The sequence below is a fragment of the Aspergillus pseudoviridinutans genome, assembly GCF_018340605.1.
Source record: "Aspergillus pseudoviridinutans IFM 55266 DNA, scaffold_1, whole genome shotgun sequence".
NCBI lineage: Eukaryota > Fungi > Ascomycota > Eurotiomycetes > Eurotiales > Aspergillaceae > Aspergillus > Aspergillus pseudoviridinutans.
Window position 1 is genome coordinate 2,368,456 of NW_025091281.1, and position 24,293 is coordinate 2,392,748.

Here is a 24,293-nt window from a genome sequence, read left to right on the forward strand (position 1 = left end):
ACTTCGGTTTTAATCAAAAGGGATATGCATGATCGCGGCAGTCGGCGCCGCTGATGGTTTTTCTTCAATATTTCAACAATGTGTTGTACATGATGACACTGGAGGTACTGGTTTAGATCTACCTCTTCGAGCCTGATCAAATGAAAGGCAATTTCCAATATATCTCTCTTCTATCTCAGTAGACATTGTAAATGGTGACTGGAGGCCGTCTGCGATGGGAAGAGTCATGGGCTCTCCAAAGTAACTAGCAATGGCGTTGGGTCATACTATTCAGGAAAGGTGAGATCCCATCTTTGAGCTTTCATCGCAAGAGTTCACCAGCCAAATCCAGATCACAGCCACGGACACCATGGAACAGCGGCTCCGCGTCCCGCTACCGCCTTCTCCCCAAACTTCTCTACATACCACTTCCTCCCCCAGCGCGCATGAGGCAGCATATTAGCCACCGCATTAACAACAAACACGACCGCCGGAAAAGGCAGGGGAACCTGTAGTTTCTCCGCGAACGCCGCAGCGGGCCTCAGCCACGGAGCGATCTGCAAGGGCGTCGAGGCATAGGCGCCCGTGACAAGTGCCTGGCGGGTGGGGAAGACGGCAGTGCCGACGAGAGCGAAGCCGAGCCACTCGAGCCACTCGAAGGCGTAATGCGGGTAGAGGATGGAGCGGAAGACGCCGCGGGCGGGTGGGATGACGTAGACCTTGTCATACTTATTCTTCTTCTTGTTGTTGGCGCTGGCGTTGGCCTTTGCGTCAGTGGACGAGGACGAGGACGATGCCTGGATGAAGGTCGGGTGGTCCTCGTCTTCATTCTGGGTGATAGCCTCGTCGGACTTCTTGGCCGCGTCGCGCTTCTCGGCTGCTTCGCGGCGGAGACGGAAGAGCGTGCGCTCCGAGTGGATGTTGCCTATCATGCCAGCTGCGAAGAGGACCATCCCCAGGCAGGGCAGGAAGTGCGTTGCGGGGGAGTACTGCGACGACCCTCCTGGAGTGCCCGAGATGATGCCGTCTGTCTTGTACCCCAGTACCGGGACGTGGTATCCCACCAGCCAACCGGCCAGACACGACGAATTGAGCCAGTTGAACAGCACCGCCATTATGACGACGGTCGCGTGCATKGGAGACATGCTGGGGGCCGCGAAGAATGGCGAGATGATGGCGCGGTTGACATAGTGGATTACATAGAGGGACGCAACGAGCTTGTTAGATAGCGGTAGCGAGCTAATGCTGAGCGTTGGCGGCAATTTGTAAAGGATATAGAGCAGATTCACCGGTCCCACGATCTCCATGATGAACCAGCCAAGTTTGCCTGGGATGTTCAGCCAGGAGCTCTGGTAGGAGCCTTTGCCTGCAGGGTGCCAGGAGACAACCCATTGCGCGAGCGAGAACTGGTCCACGTTAGATTACGATAGTTTAAGAAGTATTGTATAGACTTACCACTGGAAAGTATTGGAAAATGTTGAGTAGGGTTGTGTAGGCCTGAGGAGTGGGAAGGATGAAGTCCCTCAAAGGGGGAAGAGACCCCTGGAACGACGAATATGCGGAGCCCATGTTCGCCTGCCTGAGACATCAGTATAAGCAAGCAACACGGTGAACTAATATGATCGACGCTAATTTAAAGAAAAACATACGAGGCAATAGTCCCTGATCAAGCTACCTGCTTTTTGCAAGGGTCTCACTGGTTCGGGATGCTCAGATGCTCAGGCGCTACAGAGAGTCTGAGATGATGGTGATCAAGGAAAGTTCGAAAGTAAATTTTTCAGACCATGATTATATACCTCTCTTAAGTCTCAACACAACAAAGAGAAGTGAATTTAGGGATATGGTGAAGGTGAATCCCATGTCAACAAAGAACGATCAATAGCTTGGGTTTATCCAATGATGTCACGGGATTGTCACCGCACGTGATCAGATGCTTAGCTACAGTTCGATGTATCGAACATCGATCAACTCCTTGTCACAACTGAAGATGGATGTATCTCTTCCCTCTCCTTAGCAGCCAGTACTCACGATGTATAGGTGTATAGAAAACAGCGAAGTACGTAGTATACGGAAAACGTGAAGACAAATCGGTTCCAATCCAGGATGGTCAAGCATGACATCCTTAATTCAAACTGAAGTAATTGCGCAAGGGCTGGCTTTGGTGGCTTCAGATGTCAAGGCCGAGCAAGTATTATTCATCAACAACTTCTATGCAAGTTTTTCTTGTGCTTCAATCAGTTGACGTATCCATAGTGTCAGTCACAGTCTGCATTAAATGCTGTCGTCGAGCCGCTAGTCTCTCCGCCTTAAATGCTTCAATCTTGGCCTTGAGCTCCGTATCTAGACAAAACCAGTCAGCCGGGTTGCTTTCGACGCTCGAGACAGGCAAGAAATGAAAGCTTACCAGCGATTACATCCTCCATCTTGAGTGGAGCTCTGTTGAACGGATCATGTGGGTCACTCAGAAGGTGAGACCGAAGAGTAGAACGATCCATGGATACCCTGGATCCAGGGAGGATAACCGGATCTTCCATCAAAGTATACATCAGGGGATCTAGCGAAAAGCTGTCAGCTATTTGGCCATCACAGATAAGTAATTCATCGAACATACCCAAGAATTCATCGGGAATTTCGCCCAGATCCTCCTCGGCTTGCTCGTCAGCCTCCTTGGCCGCCCTGACCTTCGCCTGCAGCTGTTCCCATTGTTGGAGCTCCTCCGGAGATTTCAGCGACCATTTTCGGAGGATATCCCCGGCCTTCTGAAAATTGGCCGGCTTGTAGGACCGTCCGTCCCTTGCGACGGCGAGGATGAAATTCTCCTTAGTCATCAGGTTGAGATACACATCGACGATCTCACTCAGCAAAGCTCGCGGGTTGAAACCGTACTCTTGCAGATTGTCCACTCGTAAGCTCGAGCTCTTCGGGCCAACCATGGCATCCAGGTTGTAATCAAGCATGTCTGCCAACCTCTGGACAATTTCAGGCATGGTGAATGAGTCTGCCAACGCTTCCGTAAATAACTTGAGCATGGCAACCGTCTCGTTTGTTAACTGCATGTAGGATTTGGCGTTCCGTTGTGCAGAAGCAAGATGCTCCTCTTTTTGCTGACGCTCCTGAGGATCCATGTTGTTCCCATTTCGACTGAGCTCGACCTGGGTATCATGAATCGTGATGAATGCGCCAAAGGATTCATCAAGCACGTAAGTCACGTCGTTTAGAAGCAAGTTCACAAAGCGAACGAAAAAGTCCAGATTTTGCTTGGACTGGTTGTAGAGCTTGTTCCGATACAGAGTGTTTGGCCAGATACATTTGATAATCTGGAAGATTTCGTAGCGAATGTTGAACTTGTCAAAGAACTGCGTGTGCGTCCCCGTGTGCTCTGCTTCAATATAGAACTTCATGACGGCATGCAGCAGGTATTCATTAGCAAAAGGGAAGGAGTTCAAAAGATCGACCAGAACACCGCGGGCGCCACCAGGGCGAGGCCATGTCCCCCGAAACAGGATCGAAACAAGACCCGCTTTCAGGTAAGGGTTCTTGATGTAGTCAGAGCTCTCCAGAAAAGTGATACAGAGCATAACCAGTTCGTCTCCCTGTGTCGCGGTGATGATTTGGGGCATGCACCACATGATGAATTTGAAGTTGCTGACAATGTCATCAACAAAGTATTCGGGAAGACACTTGAAGACCTCCGGCTGCTGCTCCGGAAGAGGCAACTTAATCGGTTCCTTTGGAAAATTGACGCCGGACACAAGCCTGAGCAGCCAAACGACGACATATCTCATGAACAGCATGGAACGTGCCTGCCATTGATCGTCGAACAAAACGCCTTGCAGACTGTATTTAAGGGCGAGACCCAAATCCAGCTTGTCCTTGTATTTCTTCAGAGCCTGTTCAAATACCCTAAGCTGCACTGGGTTGCTGATCCATCTGGGTCGCTCCAGCTCGAACCTCCTGATCGTACCCTCCATGTGCCGAAGATCCTTCTCAAGCTGGTCCAGCTTTGACGTCAGGGACTCACTACCATAGTGATGAGCAGCAACAGTCAAAAAGAAGATTTCAGTGATGAAGTTAGAAGTCCCTTCTTCTTTCTTTGAGTAAAACGCGTCAGACGCATGCTGATCGGCATTGATCTTGGTTTCATCTCTCATATCAACGCGTGGGTTCCGGTGCAGATATCCCGCATCGATCCTGTCAATCTAAGGACCTGGTGAGCTTGGTAGAAGAGTATGATGAGATAAACTGCATAACCTACCTTGGTGAAGGTTGCGTCCATGAAAGGTTCACAAAGCTTGTCAAGACATGTTGTGAGATTGAACATGAAACCGTCCGAAGCTACAGTAGTAGGATCCACCTGCATTGCTCTTCGTTTGTGGTTGATGTTTAAAGCGGCAGCGAACCAGTCCAGGACTCTGTCCCTTGCCTCCTTATTGGCGCGAATAATATGGTTGACGACATCAAACAGATCTGAGCTGAGCATCTGCTGTATCATTCTCATGGATCTTTGCGCATTTAAGATATATGACTGATCTCGAGTCTTGGGACTCGAGAAATAGGTCATGGTAATATTGCCCTGGAGAGGTGACAAGCGGAACCAGGGACCCAGAAGCGTCTCCTTCTCAAACAATGCTGGATCACGAGACTCGTTGAAAAAAGAAGACTCCGTAATAGCAGCGGCAATGACAGGATTACCAACCAGGTTTCGCAGAGCCTAGATAGGTTAGCAACAGGAATCTCGAAGGAAAAAAAAGCTAGAGGTATAGTTACTATTAGATAAGACTTGTAGTCATCATTAATAGTCATCGCAGCAAGGTCACGGCTCATCTCCTCTACGGCGGCGATCAAAGCCGGCTTGATGCTTTCGTCTTCCTCAAATCTCCTCACAGCTTCGCCCAAGAACTCAAGATCTACTCCCCTATCATCTTCGGGATCCAGAAGAAGATATGGCTTGAGCGGCGACCGCTCGGATGGCTCGAGCCTAAGGGACAACAGAATCAGTCAATCTGTCGTCCGTTTGGTCAATTGAACAGGGGAGAGGCAGGAACACACCCGAACATCTCCGGCATCGTGATCGCGAAGATGCAATAGCTCATGCACAGGCGCCGGGCCTCACTGATGACGCCGAACTTCGGGTCATCCTCGCGCACACGGCGAAAACCCTTGTGCAGCCTTGAGATCCGGCTCCAGCATGGCAATAGGTAGTCCAAAGGCTTCTGCTGGGTATTCGAGGCGGCTTCAAGGAGGGCCTGGTCCAGCACAGTAGTGTCGATGCGAGGTTCGCGACCCTGGTCCTCGAGTTCGCTCCGTAACCCAGGCAAATAGATCAACTTGTGCCCATGGATGTCCCGCTGTCGGTCTTCCCTCAAGCTAAGCTTGAAGACGGCGCTTAGTGTGCGATCCTCAAAGGATTCAATACTCTCTTCTGCCTTCGGTGGCGGAGGGGTGTTCGATACTGGGGTAGCAGATAACGACTCCGGTGCAGGACTGGCAGGGACGGACGGTGTTATCTTTATTCGCTTGCCTTCTGATTCTTGCAACTCCGGCCGAGGCGAAGAAGTTTGGGAGCGCGGTGCGCTGCTGATATTGATCTGTGGCTGCGGAGCGTCGGATGTTTGTTGAGGAGTAGGACTGGTCAGCGAAGGTGTAGAAGGCTGGGTAGAAGCTGTCTCTGGGGCTGCCGCATTTTCTGAGGATGATGGGTTTCCAAGCTTTGCGAGGCGCTTGTTGCGGATCTGCACAAGGAGTTTTAGTTGTCATCCAGCCATAAAACCACTCACTTTGACAAGAGCATCAATCAGTACAGCACTGACCTTATCCGCATCAGAGAGAGTATCTGACATCCTCTGTTAACAGGGGAGAGGTGAACGAATGCCCCAAGGGAAGAAGAAGCTCTGTCAGCGGGGCAGAAAGGTGCGGAGAAAGGTAGAGTAAGCAGTTACTAGTATGACTGAATCAAGAGGGATCACAAAAGGCAACAGTCAAAGAAATAAGTACTTTGAGGGGAATCTGAGGACATCTATGATTTAGTAACAAGAAGCGCCGATGGATGAATGCTAGTGGTCACTCTACAGTACTGGCGACATTCGGTCATGGTCGCTGAGATTCGCCTGCATGATTAATGTCGTTAACTAAGCCCGGCAGACCGCCCTTGCCATTCCTCCACTTGTCAAGCATGGAAGATAATGTATTTATTATATTATTCACTTATCCTTCTGAAGGACGGTATCAAATGTCTCCGAGTTGATGTTTCAATTCTCTTCACAGCCGTTGATAAAAGTATTTCCACAATAAGAGTAATCATAGACATCCAGTAACTCATCAGTCCATGGGACGCCATCGAAGATCTCCGCCAGTCATTTGCTTCTAATGCAAAACAGAAAAGCAGACAGGAGAAGCGGCCAACAGGAAATTATGAAGAACCAAGATCGCAGGTCAAATGCAAAAGGACGTATCGTGGCGCTTGTTAATATCTCCCCTTCAGAGAATCTAACCGCCGGCAACTCTTAAGCTCCATGGCCCTCGCCTCCTTCATCTTCTCTACGTCTGGGAAGAACCAGCCCTGGGCTTCTTGCATCATCCGGTCCCGAGCATGTACTTCGCTCTCGCATTCGTACCGCAATTTGGTGATATAGTCCACTTCCACTTTTGTGTCCAACTGGCGAAGTTTCTTCGCACTGTAGTCTTCCACGTCCCTAGGATTGACGAAATAATTGATACTGTACTTCGGTGTTGTCCGCTGCATGGTGTGAGGGGGTACAGCGGCATCAAATCTGTAGGAAGGACCGGAAGGGGACGACGAGCCAGAGAAAAGAGAGGAGAGCAGAGGAAGCACGAATAGGAGGATAAGAGGGAGTAGTGACTGGAACGTTGCCCAGCCAGACGGTGCGGCTTCGGCCTGAGCGCTGGCTTCGCGCGGTCTTCGTCGCGGTCGTGGCCCTCCAAACTGGTGTACCCGGAAACCTGGGCCTCCTCCCATGTTGAAAACAAACTGAGGACCTCCTAGATAGCATCCGTAAGCATGGACTCTCGGAGAGACAAGAAAAAAGAATGTGAGGCAAGCGTACCGAAAGGGCCGAACCCTCCTCCTCCGAACCCGCCATTGAAGAAGCGATTGAACAGCTCCTCTGGCGATATCTCCTCCTCGAACATAGGACCACCAGCACCCGCTGAGCGCGGGAACCCACCACCACCAAAGCCACTGAAAGGAGACGCCCCCGAGGGCCCAGCACCAGGTGTGAACCTGCTGTCCGGATCTCCACCGAACTTGTCATACTTGGATTTCTTGTCCGGGTCCGATAGTACTTGGAAAGCACGAGAGACCACTGCAGCCATATGCATCAGCTACATCCGAGATCCCAACATCCTAGCACCTGAGGAGGGAGAACTCACTCTTAAATGCCTCATCCGCTCCCTCATACCCGTTCTTATCGGGATGTGTCAATAAACTCAATTTGCGGTATGCCTTCTTGATCTCTCCATCCGACGCTGACTTCTCCAAGGCTAGAATCTCGTAGTACGCCGTGGTCGAGCATTTTCGTATCCGGATCACGGCTGCCTTCTGCTCCGCTGTGTATTTGCGATCCTGGTTCCCCTGGTTGTGTTCGCGTGATCTGGCTGAACCGCCAGTATCCGCGCCGGATGCTGAAGCGGATGGCATGGCAGAGAGCGTGTATGACGGTTTTAGTCGTCCGATCGGTTACCTATTCCTTATCCTCTTATTCAGAACAAAAAAAATCGCTCTGGAGGCGGCGCAAGTTAAAGGCGGCAGAGGGACCGATTTGGTGGCCGTAAGCGATGGCAACGAGAGGATAATGCGCTTTCCAGACGGTAAACAGAACGAATTTGACGTATTAACAGCGAATAGGGATGAATAGCGTCAATTTGGCCCTAGGGTTGTGATGGTTGGCCTCCCTAGCTCTGGAGATAAACGTGGTGTCTTTTCGGGGTTCAGATGTTGACGCTAAGCGGCGGGCTAGGCCTGTCAGATTATCGCTCATCCGGCGGTAGCTTGAGTATTTTATCTATCGAGCGGACGAGCTACCGTCGCACGACCGAGCATTAATCTGAAGACAATACCCGTAGTTCTTAATTGAAGATCTTTTCGCATTTCATTCTATAACCTCGTTCATTATTAAACCTTTATCTGGATATTCCTAGTCGTCCGGAAAAATGGCTGGTGAAGATCCTACTGAAAAGGCGAAGCAGTCTCTCATGCAACGAGCCAGGGCATGGGGAGGTAAGGACCCAGCTTGCAATAAAATACAATCTGTGATGAATTCCAAATCCGATATGGTAACAAGAATCTAATCAATGTGTATGCGTCTAGAAAACCCGTTCCCTCCCACTCTCCTGGCGTCTCTCATCACAGCGCAACACATGCGTCCTTTCCAGTTCTTGCCAATGCTATTTCCCCCAGTCCTTCTATTCACAAGCTATGCGAATATCCAGGGCTTCAAGACAGACAGCGCGGGGATCAGCGCCGCCTGGTCGGGTCTCTATCTTCTGCTTGCAGGTCGGCGATGGCAGCCATTGATGAAGAAATGGGGCGCGCGGGGGATTGTTCGCGGCACGACCATGGGTCTTTGCCTGCTCAACATGGTGGGCGGCGGATTGGCTTATACACTGGGGAAGAGAGAAGATCATGATGAGTGAAAGGACAACTGCTGCGTGACGTTGTATTTCTATTTGATGCTAGGTATATGATGTGGAGTAAGGTGTTTCTGGTTGGATCGTTTGTCTCAGTATATATGCTTCGGGGTGGTCGGTTCATGTATAATACGCGAAGTAGGTGGTAAAAAGTCATTACGCTACGATAGCGCCGTCTGAATCTAGTCCCAAGTATTCATAATGGAGATGCCGTAAGTTCGGCTACTCGGAGTACGGCCGCTGGGAGAGGATGTATTCCCGGACGTTCCTGGGAACCAACCAGTCGAGATCCTGCAGATTGGTCTGAATTGCCTCGCGTGCTTTCGTTGAGCTCACGGGCCTCTCACCCGGCTTCTTCCCTTCTACAAGCTGTATGCGCTGCGCCCACTCACGCTTGCCGCCTTCATTCTCGCGACCGCCTTGAGCCAGGCGGAGCAGAAAAGCCTTCTGCTCCTCCTTGCTGCCCCATTCATCGTCGGGACGCATAGTGACCCGCAGCCTATGTTGCGAGAGGAACGGCCCAAGCGGTTGGAGGGTATGTTCCGGGGGGTAGTACTTAGGGTTGAAGATCCGGATCAGAGTGTCATAGCCCGTGAGATGGACCTGCTCCAAGGGTTTTGGGTATACGCCTGACTGCTCGATCTCCGCCGCCTTATCCACGAAGTACGGTTTCTTTGTCACTCCAATGTCGATCTGTTGGAGGCCCGCTTTTGCCGGAGATGACGAAGTCGTTTCTAAGTGCGACAACAGGTCCTGCGCAAACAAATCCATCATAACCAGGCGGTCTTCGAAGTCGGCGGGCTTGGATGGCTTATCGGCATTCTGCGTAGCGAGGAGTAGCAGCAGTCGCGATGGGACACTGGGTTTTTCGAGAAGGGCTGAGCTTGCGATTCTCAGATGAGCGAGAGTTGGGGGGTTGAACGATGAGTCCAGGACATAGAGTATATCTGGGGCCTGCGAAGGCTGTTTTTGCTCTTGTAGTTGGTTCGACGGAACGGCGCTGAGTATCTCGAGGTTCTTGGAAGAAGCGATGAAACGCTTCAACGCGGCTTGGTATTTTGATCGAAGCGCCTGGTATGAGTTGCTCGCCATGATGGTTGGCTATGATAGTCAAATTGGCTGGCAAGACACTTATGGCCTGCTGATAGCGAGAAGGGCTGTCAAACTAAGGTAGCAACCATCCAAATAATGCCTGATGCAGTCACGTCAGAGGCGGCTGACTGGCGTCCACAGGTGGGGTCATTTTGATAAATCATCCAGGGTTAAGAAGGCGGGCGGCTGCAGTTCCAGAATGCGCAGCCCACGGCACGAGGAGGGCAGATATCGAAGGTAGGAACTTTTGTCTTCTCCATCAGAAGCACTTGAGGAGCCAGTTTAATCGCTCTATCCAGGGTCCAGGATAGATTCTAGATCTTGATGCTGTCATGCTTACCTCTAAGGTCAGTTCACTCGGCAAATAATTGGTCTGTGAGACACGGGCCGTATGTCAAACTCGTAAGTCGTAACAGCTTGATTAACACGGAGACGATCATAATCATGGATTATTGGCCTCATAAATCACAGCTCCAATGAGAGCAAATTCGGACAGCCTGGAAGAGTCTTTGATTCCCACCCTGTCAGGGTCCCGAAGCCAGATGTCTGGAATCTGACCCATGTTCGGCTCATTCTACTCGCTCAAATTTCGAATCTCAATCACGGTAGATACTCCATATTTGCATGGGGAAGATCGTCGGAATCGTGTTTCAAAACTAGAACATCTCAATGCTTGAGGGATCTGAATCATCTGATCAAAATTTTGAAGAGCGCAAAGCTCTTTGGAGGGAGTTATCTAGAACTTATGCAAGTATCGATTTATGTCAAGTGGACCCTGGTTGGGCCAATTATATATTCTAGGTATAGTGACATATTGTTGATACTACAAAGTAGTTAAGTTTACCATATCATTGTCATTAATAATGACCATACTGTACAGGCAGTGTCACATAGTTAAAAAAGGGGTCAGAGTAAGCACAGTCTCACTCTCAACTTTCAAGGCCTCTGTGCTTTGTTGTTCAGTATCACCATCACTGGCCGACGTCAAAGCCACTTCCGACGGTGATACATTCATTATTGGCGTAGGGTGGTTAACATGAGAACCAGACAGGACGAAAGCCACGAAAGTAACAGACTGTAGCAACAGATCCTTTGCACTGCGGAGTGCGCAGATATCTAGATGCCACGAGTCGCCAATTCGATCTGTCTACTCTGAGCAAAGACATAGAATCCCTAGAACCTTGACCTCTGAGAAATCTAGACTTTCATCATTTGAAAAAATGCCGCGACCTCCAGAAAGATTTGCTCGTTGTCTAGACTCTCTATTCTCCACCTCGCATCGACAATCCGCAGACTATCCTAGCCTATCGATCCTCGCTTGCTGGTATGATGACTGTTGATCGGCCACTGTCAAAGCTCGCAATTTACCGTAGATGGTTGCATGTCGCTCAAGGTACTCCATAATAGACGCGGAAATGGCACTATTTGACATTGATGCCGAAGACGCACGCTCATTGTATGTGAACAAATGGATAGTTACTTCCCTAATTCACGACGGGAAAAGGGGGCAAGGGGCATAGAATCCACCGGAACCAAGAGTTGTGCCCCGTCATCAGTATTACCTAGAATGGCAGAGCTACCTCCATGAAAATTGGACGGGAGAACTTGAGTTAATAACCTCGGCGAGAGGCACAGGATGTGTTCATCTCATAGGAGATCAAGATGAATTTGCCACTGCAGGATCCGTTGTTTGTGTCTTTTAAAGCTAAGGTACCTCTCTAAAAGTTATGCATTGCCGGGCCTGGGACTGGAAGCGGTAGATAGTATCATCATTTTTTCGCGTTTTCTAGTTCCTTCGCGACTTCGCCGCTCAGGACAGTGCCACTTAGGGAAGTATCTACCTACTCGTACCCCGAATGGCCAGCGCATGCGAAAGTCTTGAACTTGCTAACTTGGAGATACGCCGTACGGTTAATCATGCAATCCCGAAATTACCGTCATTTGGCGTATATCAGTCTGCCTAAAATTCTTCTACCAACCTTATCCCTCGTAAACCTGTGCCGTGTCCTGAATGTATCTGGATACCGGCAAACCGAACGGCGACAGTGGAAAAAGGAGGGAAAATTAGGGACGTACCAAGGGAAAAATCCCACCACAGCAACGGAGAGGAAAGCGTGTGTGCCACGGACGGGAGGCACGCGGCGAGATTAAGCAAGGGGCACAAGCCAATCACAGATCATCAGGACAGCATGAAACGGGCCTTCATCTCAGGCGACAGCGAATCTGCGTGCGGTTCCTGAGCTTGGACCCACCAGAGTAATTGGATATTACCTCCATCCTTTGTGTCAGATACGGAGAATAATCTATGCCTTAAAGAAAGGGGGTTTTTACCAACAATATCAGAATAATAGTTTCTAGGAGACATTGTTAGCTTTCCCAAGAGGTTGTAATAGAGTGACTTGACTTGGTTGTGACATACTACCTATGGCCTGTCGACGTCTAGGTTCAACATCATTAACATGATACAGACTTTAGCCTTTTTACCGTCGATTTGGTCCTTTTAGCTTCTCCACTTGAGCGCCACCCACTTCGGAGTCTTTTTAACTACTAGGTATGAGGATTATCTAGTTTGGTCTAAGTGCTGGCTGCAGCCTGCAACTCAGGTACCAGGTACCTGCCTGAAGCGGTGTTTGTAGGGCAGGTACTGCATGTACCGTGTATCAGATACGGGATGCTCGTCGCAGAAACAAATAATCACAATAATTAATAATTAAATTTTAATTAGATTAATTTGAATCCCAAGTCTACAGCCAATACTAGTCTGCGATGTACCAATATGCGCTGATGGCCCCTCCCTCCTTTTAATTCCCCTACATCAGCATCAGGCCTCCCTCTTCTCTTCTGGGTTTTCCTTTTCATCCCAGACTGTCTGCTGCCTTCACGTCTGCTTCGTGTCCGAGATCATTCCTTTCTCTACGCACAGCCACTCTTTCTATCGGTTGCGAATAGATTTCGCTTCCCCCACACTCGTTTTCAAGCACAGTCTTGTCACCAGAAAGAACAGAAAACCCAAACATCTAAAGTTCAGCAGGCATTGATTGTCATTGTGCGATATATTATTGAAAAATGCAGTTCACAAGCAAGCTTTCCGTCGCTCTTCTGGCCATCCTGGCTGCCGGTGGTGAGGCCAACCACCAGGCTCTTCATGCTCGCAAGTTCTTCCACCCCAGAGGCTTGAACGAGACCACTCCTGCTTCCACTCCTGCTTCCACTTCTGTTGTCGTCGTCTACCCGACTCCGGTGAAGTCTTCGTCCGCTGCTGGTGGCTCCATCTCTGAGATCACCTCGATCCCAGCCCCTCTCAGCACCGGTACTCCTGGATCTGGTGGCTCCGACGGCGACAATGGTGACCAGGACGTCACTGTCACCTACACTCTGGGCACTGGCAGCACCAAATCAGTCGTCACCACTACTATCCACAAGACTTCGACTGATCTCCACACTGTCTACGCTGTATGTCGCATTGATCATTCCACGACTCGAGTCATCTTGCAACGGATTTATTAACTTTCTGTATCATAGACTTCTGCTGGTGTTACCACACTCTCTTCCACCTCTACCACCACCGCTACTCTGATCGCTGTTTCTACTCCTGGTTCTGGCAGATCTGGCAGCTCTGGCAGCTCTGGCAGCTCTGGAAGCGGAGACAGCTGCAACCCGGCGACTGTCACCGTCACTGCTACCGTCACTGTGGTATGTATTGATTCCGTTCATGTCTCGGGGCCTGTCGGGTGCTAACGCAACGCAATTGTAGACTGCTCCTTCTGCTGCCACTCCTACCTCGTCGCTCAAGGACAGCGGCGCCAACGAGCACTACTCTGCCAATGACAACGATGGCAACGATGAGGACGACGACGATGAGGATGACTGCGAGGATGAGGACGACGACGAATCCACCAGTGTGCCCTCTCCCACTGCTCGCCCACCTTACGGCTACGGCAACGGCACCGTTCCTTTCCCCAGCGGAGCCGCGAAGCCCACTGGTTTCAAGACCAGCAAGCTGCCCTACCCCACCGGCTTCCGCCGCCACTAAGTTAGCCAGCCTCATGCGAGTCGCCGAGTATCCAAATCTGTGACAATGGCCGTTCTGTAACAGAGAGATCGTCGATTCCGAGGCGAAATGCGCACGCTGGCGTTGTACCTCTTGAACGAGGGATTCTCCTTCCCCTTTTTTTGGCTTCTGGTACAAACTTAGAGTTCGGGCACAAACTTCATTTAGACGTCTTTTACTCTTCTTACATTCTCCTCTTATCCGGAGGGGCAGGAATCTTTCTATACCCTTCTGGTGCTTCTTTTACTTTCTCCCACGAAGCGAATCGGGCCAGATCTCGCTGATTTTAACCAACAAAGTTGCTTCTTTTGCAGTTTCCCGGAGACGCTTCCAGCTGAATTTCTGTATTGCCAGCGGTCATTGGTCACACATCTGGTGAGACTCGGATACTCGACATTGTTTAGCGACAGTGCTTTTATGCAAATTGTATGGCCTACTTCTGATCTGCCGGAATGACGTAGAGATCCACGATCTACTGCATTTCGGCGGAGTGATGATTTCAATAGACTATGTAGCGAGCGAATCCATTCCATTTCTATGGTTCCTATTGCGTTTGCCTGCCTGTAACAGGGACAATAGCTCGTTGTAGGATGTAGCATTGGACTTAGTATTATGTTGATTGCTTGTTGGGTTAGTTGTATACAGAGCAGCATGCACGGATATTTCAAGATTTAGAGTAGACTATCGGGTTCATAAACAACACAATCTATTATACAGGGTATCACATATATCAAAGCTTTCCACTCTCCGGTTGCAAGATGGCATCCGCCCCCTCTGTCGCAACCCGCTGCTTCATAGCCTGCCATTCCAACCAAGTCACTCCCTGAACCAGACAATCCGCCAGGTCATCCATCTTGCGTACATCCGGTGGTTCAATCACAGCCCCGTCATCCTCTGCTGCAACTTGCCCTTCGGCCTTAGCCCTCGATACCGACGTCCCAGGATTCGATTTGCCTGCCCACCGCCGCAGATACGCATCGACCAGGGCCCGAAGCTCAGGATCATCCGCGACAGACAAACGAAACGGCGAGCCCGAGCCCGAGCCCGAGCCCGCCTCCACGCCTACCATCGCAGCACGCAGCCACTCCCCCGCCAGATTAATCTTGACCTTCTTCCCTTCCCTAGCCGAGGCCTTCTTCTTCTTCTTCGGTCCATCCACCTCCAACCGACCCTCCCAATACGCCCCCACCCGCCTAGGCTCAACACCCAGCACCACCGGCGCCGCCCCCGCTCCTCCCTGCTGCTGCCGCTCGCACCCCAGCGCATGCAAAACCGCATACAACATCCCCTCAAACACACCCACCCGCAGCGTCCACTCCTGCACCGCGCTGCCCCCACCCGAGCGAAACCGCTGCCGCTCAATAAGCACATGGGTGGGCCGGTACGCGTGCAGCAAGCCCGTGACGAGCGCGTACGCCGTGCGCGCATACTCGGCCGGAGAAAACGTGTGTTTCTCTTTCTTTTGCTGCGTTGATTTTCTTCCCTCTTTGGTCTTTCCCGGAGGGTCAGTCCCTAGCTCGGGGTCAAGTAATACATCGGAAACAGCTAGCCGGCGCCATGCATTCAGCTTCACAACTGCCGGAGCGGTAGCGGTAGCTGTATTGCTATTGCTATCAGGGACAAGGAGATGCGCGTATGCGAGATTCTGAATCCCCATGTCGATGCTCAGGATACTCATAGTACTTGTCTTTGTACTTGTGCTTGTGCCTGTGCTTGTCCTCAATTGGTTCTCGGGTTCTGGCTGCGGCAGTTCCTCCTTCAACCGGGTGATGAGACATGCTTTTGTTCCTGAGGACTGGATCCCTGCTGCTTGGGCGATGCGCTGCAGTTGGGATGCTTTGAGGCTGTTGAGCCAGGTGTATGAACTGAGGAGGGGTAATGATATGCGCATTTCTCTTCTTTCATCAGGTATTGATATACCATTGTTATTGCATTGCCCGAGTGAGTTAGAGTTGCTGTACTCCGCAGACTCGCAGTTAGGCGTTTATGCAGCACAAGTTGGATTCTTGCTTACATAATTCAGGCATGTTATGCATCCCACAGTACTCTATATCATTTGTGTAATGAATCGATATTAATATTATAAGATAAACTCATTCTAATCGAACTAATGGCATATACCAGGTTGGTACTACCTCTATCAAAGTATGCGATAACACCCAGCCCAGAAGAAGGCAAGGCTTTTTGATCGAATGCCCTTCCCATGTGGACGCCATGACCCGACAATGTACCGATGCAAGACGCTGAATTGCAAGCCACAAGAAAGGACAAGAAACGAATGACGAAACAAGACCAGGAACTCCGCTCTGTGCCACCCGAAGAGATGAAGCCAGCAAGATCACAGAGAAACTCCCAGGTGAACGACCGAATTTAAAAAAGACAGGGTATGACCGTATGCACTAATGCTCGTGTGACGCAAATCTGATTTTCAACTAGGTCCCCAAATGTGCGCGCAGTACTGCCGTTACGACTCAGCGGCTGGCAGACTGCTTGCCACGTCAGTCGGTGACAGGCTCTCACGCACGTAGAGGATGGGCGCCCAGACCCTCCAGTGCAGGACGCCAATGTGTGCTAGTCGCATCGATATCCGCTCAATGTCGTAGTGCTGCGGCAGTGGCGAATGCGAGTAACTTCGTTGGGACTCGCAGATGGCTAGAGGCGACATGTTGAGGTACTTTTTGGCAAAACCAAACGTGGAGACCAGCAATTTCTGTCGCAGCGCGTTCCGAAAGTACTGGAACAGCTCGGACGACTCATTGGACAGATGCCACTCCAACGTCGCTTCGATTGGTGCGATGACAGCATCTGAGACCATGGAATCACCAGTGCATGCTGCGCACGCAAACCGTGCAATCTCCAAAGCGATCCCGCGCACATTCTTCAACCATCGCGGCGACCCCCGGCGGCAGTCTTCGTTCTCCTCCATCAATGACCCAATTCGCGAGCGAAAGCTGGCATATGTTTGAGCCGGCGCGGACAAGTACCGTTTCTGCGTATGGACGTATGATTCAAAAATGAACCAGCAGATATCCAGAGTGATGAGATTCTGCAGACCAGACCGGAGCTGCCATAAGCGGTCCGAGTCAAAGACGAAGGTTTCCGGGAAACCTTCGGGGCCGTGGAATTGTAGGAGGATATCGGTTAATCCGTGGAATAATAACGAGATCGGAAGGAAGCTGTCGTTTTGTGCACTTTTGCCCAAATTGCGTAGCTCCTGCTCCCGTACATCTAGATACCATAGCCGCGAAGCCTCTACGCGAAAATTGTCTCTGGCTATCTTACTCCGGAAGTACTCTTGCAGGAAGGGGACAGTGTCTTCGATTAGGAGAACCCGAAAGGCGCGGATCTGGTGATTTGCCACATCCTAAAGACGAAGAAAGTCAGCACATAGACATTTCTGAGTAAAGCTCAAGCCTACCAATTTCATAGCCTCCAAAATGGCAAAGAGGGTCTGCAGCCCGCGAACAATCTCCATGGAGTCCTGCGATTCCGAGCCAGAACTGATCTGCTCGACCATGCGGTCTGCCCATTCGTCTCGCATCGGGGCGCAATGTGTTTTGAGGAGCCTGGCTAGCCAGTTGGCGATCCCAACCATGTCGAGAACCCCCTTCCGGACCTGTTGCATCAGCAGAGACACGTCTAGGTTTTGCGTGACGGCCGGGTGGTCGCGCTCCGGAACCAGGGTTTTGAGGACGTCTTGTAGGGTTTCGAACATGGCGGGTAATCGGGGCTCAAATGTCTGCGGGAGGTCATCCTGCTGGCCGTCGTCTGTTGCGTCCTCATTCCGGTTTGCGCAAAAAGCATAGATTGCGATTTCGGCAGCCATCGCATCCCAGTAATCCCCCGCTTCTTTCCTTTTCCTTCTCCCCTTCTCCCCGTCTAAATCTGGCTTGAAATGTAGGTCACGATCGAAATTGGCGTCCATTCGAAGGTTAATATTGCTCATGATGCAGGGCAGGTCGAGCTCGCTCAGCGTTCTCTTAGTGACGGGAGGATATCGTTTAGCTTCCTGAAGTAGTTTGTGCTGTTTCGCGCTCAAGTCTAATGCTTTCGGGATCTTCATCGCTTCAGACGAAGGAGACGGAGGTGTCGGCGGCGTCGCCTATCTCGTCGCATCTGAATTAGTTTGGCGAGAACTATAAAGATGGGGAGATCCACTCACCGAGCATGGTTGCTCTGTACTTGCGCTAATTTTGCCGCTGCTTTTGCGTTTGGTTCCATTGCGATGATCTAGAGAATCGTTCTCGAGAGAGTCGATTGAATGACCGCTTCCGTTGTATGCTTCTAGTGGACACCCCGTTCCTTCTTCCTCCTTCCCCGGCGCATTGCGCCTCGCCTCCTTTGTTTTCTGAAGATCCATCTCCATTCGATCAACGGTCCCGAGGCCTTGGGTGTAAAAGTGAACAATCCTCTGGAGAGCGGTATAGATCTGTCTGGGCGTTCCGGATTTAATTGTATGATTCACGACCACTGAGCAGTCTAATCCCTCCGATGTAAGCAAGACACCATAGCCCTGGACACGTTGCTAGGTCGATCTGCTATCCCTTCCATCAGCCCTTTGGTCAGTCCTTGCCTGTGGGCAGTTGGGGTCAAGGCGGAGGAAGGGGTGAGGGAGATAAACATACTTGCCAGGTGCTTGTCAACGGATGTAGATCGCAGGCGGTGATCGCAAGAATGGGGGCACGGGGTTCAGATTAGATCCCTGGATTGATGTTTTGATCGTATATTTTCCTAGATTAGATCTTGCGCAAGTAATCTTCTCCCCGGGGCGTTGCTAGGTAGGGTCGACCTCAGAACAGGCTCTGCTATATAGCCAAGCACGAGTGAGAGGTTGAGGTAATGACCATACAGACAGGGAAGAGTGTAGGTATGAAAATACTAAGAAAGGATACGTAGAGAATAAGCAACGACGGTTGAAAAATTAAAGGGCCTGAGATAAGGGCAAACAAAGTGGAAGCAAGCGATCTACTGCAGCGCAGCGCAGTGACGAAGCGGTCCAAAACTCCAAAGGGAACAAAAAGTAGAGGTAAAGATCAGATCTGGCAAAGCGGCCAGGAGGAAGTATCTTGATATAGCCAATGGCAAGAGAAGCGGATGTTTTCAGCAAGACAGTGCAGGCATTCACGTATTCTGAAAATGGTCACGCATGCACTTGAAGACTGGGGATGGAGAACTGAGGGAGACCCTCCGAGCGCACGATCACAGCACCACAGCGGAGCCAGAGAGCAGAGAAGAAACGTGAAGCATGGAGTCTGGGGCAGAAGGAATGGTAAGCTACAAGATTGAATCGGGAACAGTAGCAGCAGTCCTGTAAACGCAAAGGGTAAGGCAGGAAAGTGAGGCTGCTCAAGAGTCGACAGTTAAGACGCATTCAGCTACTGCATGGACTGGGACGGAAAAGCCAACAGTGGAGAGAAGAGGGAAAAAGGTTTAGAATTCATGATTAGGTTAATTCGGACTGGAGAGAAGAACAACCATAATGAGGTGAAGCTGGTATCAAAGTGACTGGTTGAACAACCCCTGAACAAAGCCCGGATGGGCGTTGTGAGGACAATAGCTGTCGCTACACATAGAGTGGATGACTATCTACAGTAGATACAGACAGAGTACCTCTCTTACAGGGGATCGATTGTGGCTGTCTAGACTCAAGACAGAGGAGTTATGGAGGGATTATCCACTAGTTCCTTAGTCCCCTTCCTTGAACGGCGCCAGATTCGGTGATTGTGTTGTGGCCGTTGTGGGTCAGGAGAAAAAGAGGATACATATGTGGAGAGGTAGACTACTATTATTATTATTGAATTTACTTACTCGGTATCCATCTGTATCTTCTTCAAGATTTCTTGAGGAATGACCAAGTAGGGAATTGATAAGATGGTATCGGGTGGTGCATGATCCCGCATTCATTTTTGGCGACATCCAACATTCCAGATGATGGCGAAGTACCATCGTTTCTTTCTTGTACCTAGTTAAAGTCTAGATACCTAGAGGGATGATCCCAGACCAGACAGACCTCTGCAAGACCACAGTAAGCACAAAAGTTCGGGCCAGAAGACGAATGCTGTTACCCGATAAATGGTGGACATGCACAGCGAAACGAAGGTGACAGGTCAAGAAAAAGCCACGGAGATGGAAAGCATTAGACAAGAGGAAAAGCAAAGAAAATATTGATAGGAAGAAGGTATCTATGGAGTACCTCCGTACTTGAAAGAGTACTTCTCTGCCAGTTGCCACTGATCTTCGTCGTTCAAGAACCACTGACGACCAATTGTGGTCGCAAAGCGACAAACCACCAGCAAGCGCAATTGCAAGTGTAATGGCAAGGAAACAGTAGATAGTAGATAGTAGATGGATGGATGATAGGTAACTACAATGAAAGAATCCTACTGCAGATGGTAGCCTGAACGAGATGTGCAGACCTATGCGGCTTGCCGTCTGCTCACAACTAGAGTGTGATTCACGCTGTGGGATAGTCGAGATACGTCCCATTACGGAGTACAGTCGGAGTACAAATACTCTCACCCCGCTGACCGGATGGGATGATGCTTTTGCTTTTCCCCGTTTGGGTAGGCAATAGGAGGCAAGGAGATTCAAAGTAGGGGGAAATCGATGAGGGAAGCTTTGGCGATTGACCTCCTAAACGAGCGCGATCGCAAACATTCCACATCGCCCAATGCATCATCTCGTTAAAGGTGACTGTTTTCATCGCCGGATCCAGGTTTATCGGGGTACTACAAACGTAGAATAGTCAACTCTCATCTCTATCTGCTTATCCTCAAGTAACTCCACCCAATGTTACTTAAGTATTAATAGCCCACGAGCAAAATGTCTGAGTCCATCATCTTGCTGATGTCAGTCAAATGGGTCTCTCCTGAGTCCTGGCGCTCCGTTCACGGCTTCAACACACCGAGCCTGCCTCTGCGTAGATAGTATGACCACGACGGATTGAGCTTTGTAAGAGCATCAAGACGAAGCATCTCTCGATCTGTTTCTGCAGCGATTCCATCATACAACAACGTCTTGCGCGTGGCAACTTTCGTCTTCATGAAGGTTTCAGATTATCCACATGACGGGTGAGGTTTAGCTTCTACGGAGCAGTTAGTTGGACGGGAAACGAATGTTGATCCCAGATTGAGAGTGTGATGAGTCCCCTTCGACTTGATGTTCAATGGTCCACGCTTCACCCATCAAGCAATTGCTAATTTCAGGGGATCATGGCCCATTGCTGTTTCCAGTATCAATGCGACCGGAATAGTGTTGGATTATTACGGAGTATGGCATCCTTTAGTGTAAGTTACTTTCTTGCCTGGCTTCGATACGAGAACAAAGGAGACGTGGACGAGCCGTAGCAGGTTAGTAAATCTTGAATGGTCAGAATCAATTGTGCCACCAAATAAATCTCCAAGTGAATCAAGTTTTCAGGAACATTTTAGTAGTAAGTCCTGCGAGTGCGCCTGGGGATATCTTGGTATCTTGTGAACAGGAATGAGGCTGTGATCGGCGGAATATACATAGATATGTAGCGGCTATTAAATCATTCTGCCAGGTGGTTTATGATCATCCCACCGTTACGTGATCTAGAGCATCATTTGAGTAGTTCATAAACAGACACCGTGCGAAAGGTGAATACTGGCCGCAATAGACATCTCCAGCACACGCGCTTGACGCCTCACTTTTGCAATGCAGTGCGAGTGCACTGGTCACTTCCCGCCTGGTCGCCTCATTTCGGAGCTCAGCGGAGGAGAGTCAATTGGGGAAAGTCAGGTCATCAACACTTCGATATTGACTGTCAAACGAGGATTCGGTCAGCCATGGTCGAACGACGGAAGGATTCCGCTACGGTGACAGAAGTTGAAACAGACGTGGTCGGATAAGGATGAGCTACGGAGTACTGTACTTGGTATTCGAGTCCTAGCTAGGTACTTTGGCGCATATGCAAGCCAATCACTGGAGACACCGACATTTCAACGAGCCAGCTACCCAGGTTCTTTAGCTATTATTCTTGTTCATAGGTTGCATCATGCCGAGATTCTTCTTGTCCACATACTCTGAGTAATATTGAGAGCAGAATATAGTCCTGCAACCATTTAGATTGATCTGAAGATGCTCTTCGGTCCAGTTCTGCGAAGTCAGCTATCCTTACCTGTTCCAAGGCCCTAACTTCGTGCCCTATGCTCACCACGTGATCCTTAACTGCCTGGCAGCCTGAGGCAGGCAACGATCTACCTATCTACCTATCTACACCAACCACAGTGACTACCTTACAGCACATTCCAAGCTATCCATACGGATCATACTGTAGTCCTTTGCTTGCTTGAGATAAAGAAGAAGGAGCTAACATGAAGCCGCGTCTTTCTTTATTGTCCACCTCATGTGTGGGCGACTTTGTGTCGATTCTGGCTCAATAAGCATTCCGCTATTCAGGTCAACATCGGGATAGTCTCAATCAAATCGTCCAGCTCCAGAACTCCAATGGCTCGCCAGCATGGGCTTTATTCAGAATCTTTTGCCACAGAGCTCCTTTTATGACTTACTGTACATAGAATATTTCTGGCAAAGAAATGTATCGGCCTTTCTCTCTGCTTCAGTCTCGTCTTCTCCTCGTGTTGATATCAAATTGATGCGCTATATCGTCGACATCGGATAGCGTCATGAACGTCGCTGCTATACTTTCTCTTTTTCACACAATATGGGCAGTGCCTATGCTGTTACTGTTGACGGCGTCTCGAACATCCTTGGACGTCTCACAGTTTCAAGTCCCGTCGTTGCCCGATAGTCCTACTTTGCCGCGCAGCTGGGCTGGCCGACTATCTATTCCCGATACAGAGAAAGGCAATTCGATCTTCTTCTGGCTCTTTGAAGCCCAGGATTTTGCATATGATGAAAACCTGATCAGTGTGCTTCACCACCCTGCATTTCTTCATTGGACAGAGCAAACGCTGACCCGTTCCAAACAGTATGGTTCAATGGTGGACCGGGTTGTTCGTCGCTGATAGGGTTGATGACAGGCAACGGACCCCTCTTGTTCGATGGCAATACCACTCACCTCATTGAGAACCCGCAATCGTGGACGAAGCTTGGCCATGTCCTCTATGTCGACCAGCCCGCAGGAACGGGGTTCTCAACGGCAAGCAACCCATATCCTGTGCGAGACAATGACCGGGTAACGTCGGATTTCTACAAATGGCTGCAGTCCTTCTTTTCTCACTTCCCTCATCTTCGTTCCAAGCGCGTCCACATGATAGGGGAATCGTACGCAGGAATCTACATCCCGTACTTTGCTTATGCCATCGCGGAGAATCAGGACGATTACCCGATCGACCTCCGTTCCATATCCCTAGGGGATGGCACCTTGGGCAATCCTGCTGCCATGACAGCGGTCACAGTCGGCACGTTTCTTGAATCCAAAAAGAGCTTGCTGCAGATACCAGACGAGGTCTTGTCCGCCTTCACGCAAGCCGACCAGACCTGTGGTTTCACAACCGTCCTACAACAGGCCGATCAGTTCCCCTCGAAGGGCAAGTTCGAGATCGTAGGGGATCCAGAAAACCTCAACTACAAACACCGGCGTCGCCGTCACCAGTTACAGCAATACAAGCGCCGCAACTTGCGAAACGTAATGAATGAAACGTGCAACAACCACCCCACCACCCCAGAGCAGGTCAGCTCGTCCATCCTCAACTCAACCTGTTACGGCTCCTGTGCGACCTTCTCCACCGCCATGAACTACCTAGACGCCGTCTCCGCCGCCGGCACAGGGAAGCGCTGCTTCGACGTCTACGATATCGCCAACGACTGTACCACGATAGACCCGCTCGGTCTGATGGCCTCGTATTTCAGCCGTCTCGACGTCCAAGCCGCTCTGAATCTTCCCCCAGCACCCGCCGGTCTGGTGTTCGCACCCTGCAACAGCACCATCCTCGACACCCTGCTGCTAGCCGTTCCGCCCACGCCCCCGGCGTACACCATCCTCCCCTCCCTCGTGACCGAGCACAATATCTCTGTGCACGTCTACTCCGGCGAGAATGACCTGCTTCTCAACCACATCGGCACAGAATTGGTCCTCCAGAACATGACCTGGCGCGGCGAGCAGGGCTTCTCGCGGAAACCCAGTCGAATCTTCTATGCAGATGACGCGGCGCCTGCCTTGCTTGATTCTGACGCTTGTGATGTCGATGTCAGCCACCATTCGACTGCTCGGTCAGAAGCAGGGCAACCTTGTGTCCCCGCGGGCATTTGGGCCTCGGAACGCGGAGTCACCTACCATCTTTTCCGAGGCGCTGGGCACAGCGTGTTCATGAAGAAGCCACAGGAGATGTTCGCCTATGTGCGGGATGTTGTCGTTGCGGATGTGAGTGGTTGACTTGAAGTGGCACATCCACGCCAAGTCAATCTTCATGCTCTGTCCATCTACAATCAGAAAATACAAAAGGCTCTTTTTTTTAGAGAGGCAGATAACAAAAGAAGTCATCATGTGATCCACTATCTGTATTGACAATTGACGGTACATCTATTCGCATTTCCTTTC

At 50.4% G+C, this 24,293-nt stretch overlaps 8 protein-coding genes across 8 annotated transcripts; 3 read left to right on the forward strand and 5 right to left on the reverse strand.

Moving 5' to 3' along the window:
- Window positions 1-332: 332 nt before the first annotated feature.
- Window positions 333-5,819, reverse strand: Asppvi_000860 (ubiquitin-ubiquitin ligase UFD2; the record flags this gene model as incomplete). Its single annotated transcript, XM_043297165.1, has 9 exons — window positions 333-1,385; window positions 1,435-1,554; window positions 2,243-2,319; window positions 2,384-2,533; window positions 2,591-4,178; window positions 4,235-4,690; window positions 4,747-4,957; window positions 5,029-5,711; window positions 5,757-5,819. 9 exons carry the CDS (start codon window positions 5,817-5,819, stop codon window positions 333-335), a joined length of 4,401 nt encoding a protein of 1,466 aa, XP_043153100.1.
- A 623-nt stretch (window positions 5,820-6,442) lies between these two features.
- On the reverse strand, window positions 6,443-7,636 carry Asppvi_000861 (J domain-containing protein; the record flags this gene model as incomplete). Its single annotated transcript, XM_043297166.1, has 3 exons — window positions 6,443-6,978; window positions 7,044-7,301; window positions 7,369-7,636. 3 exons carry the CDS (start codon window positions 7,634-7,636, stop codon window positions 6,443-6,445), a joined length of 1,062 nt encoding a protein of 353 aa, XP_043153101.1.
- Window positions 7,637-8,148: 512 nt separating this feature from the next.
- On the forward strand, window positions 8,149-8,631 carry Asppvi_000862 (uncharacterized protein; the record flags this gene model as incomplete). The annotated part of the gene is made up of 2 exons (XM_043297167.1): window positions 8,149-8,215; window positions 8,306-8,631. The coding sequence occupies 2 exons, from the start codon at window positions 8,149-8,151 to the stop codon at window positions 8,629-8,631; spliced, it is 393 nt and encodes a 130-aa protein (XP_043153102.1).
- Window positions 8,632-8,847: 216 nt separating this feature from the next.
- Window positions 8,848-9,717, reverse strand: Asppvi_000863 (nicotinate-nicotinamide nucleotide adenylyltransferase; the record flags this gene model as incomplete). The annotated part of the gene is made up of 1 exon (XM_043297168.1): window positions 8,848-9,717. The coding sequence occupies one exon, from the start codon at window positions 9,715-9,717 to the stop codon at window positions 8,848-8,850; it is 870 nt and encodes a 289-aa protein (XP_043153103.1).
- Window positions 9,718-12,783: 3,066 nt separating this feature from the next.
- Asppvi_000864 (uncharacterized protein) lies at window positions 12,784-13,750 on the forward strand (the record flags this gene model as incomplete). Its single annotated transcript, XM_043297169.1, has 3 exons — window positions 12,784-13,170; window positions 13,240-13,410; window positions 13,472-13,750. 3 exons carry the CDS (start codon window positions 12,784-12,786, stop codon window positions 13,748-13,750), a joined length of 837 nt encoding a protein of 278 aa, XP_043153104.1.
- Window positions 13,751-14,498: 748 nt separating this feature from the next.
- On the reverse strand, window positions 14,499-15,659 carry Asppvi_000865 (uncharacterized protein; the record flags this gene model as incomplete). The annotated part of the gene is made up of 1 exon (XM_043297170.1): window positions 14,499-15,659. One exon carries the CDS (start codon window positions 15,657-15,659, stop codon window positions 14,499-14,501), a length of 1,161 nt encoding a protein of 386 aa, XP_043153105.1.
- Window positions 15,660-16,232: 573 nt separating this feature from the next.
- Window positions 16,233-18,128, reverse strand: Asppvi_000866 (TCP11 family protein; the record flags this gene model as incomplete). The annotated part of the gene is made up of 3 exons (XM_043297171.1): window positions 16,233-17,132; window positions 17,187-17,870; window positions 17,931-18,128. 3 exons carry the CDS (start codon window positions 18,126-18,128, stop codon window positions 16,233-16,235), a joined length of 1,782 nt encoding a protein of 593 aa, XP_043153106.1.
- Window positions 18,129-22,416: 4,288 nt separating this feature from the next.
- cp9 (putative serine carboxypeptidase) lies at window positions 22,417-24,128 on the forward strand (the record flags this gene model as incomplete). The annotated part of the gene is made up of 2 exons (XM_043297172.1): window positions 22,417-22,660; window positions 22,723-24,128. 2 exons carry the CDS (start codon window positions 22,417-22,419, stop codon window positions 24,126-24,128), a joined length of 1,650 nt encoding a protein of 549 aa, XP_043153107.1.
- Window positions 24,129-24,293: the final 165 nt, after the last annotated feature.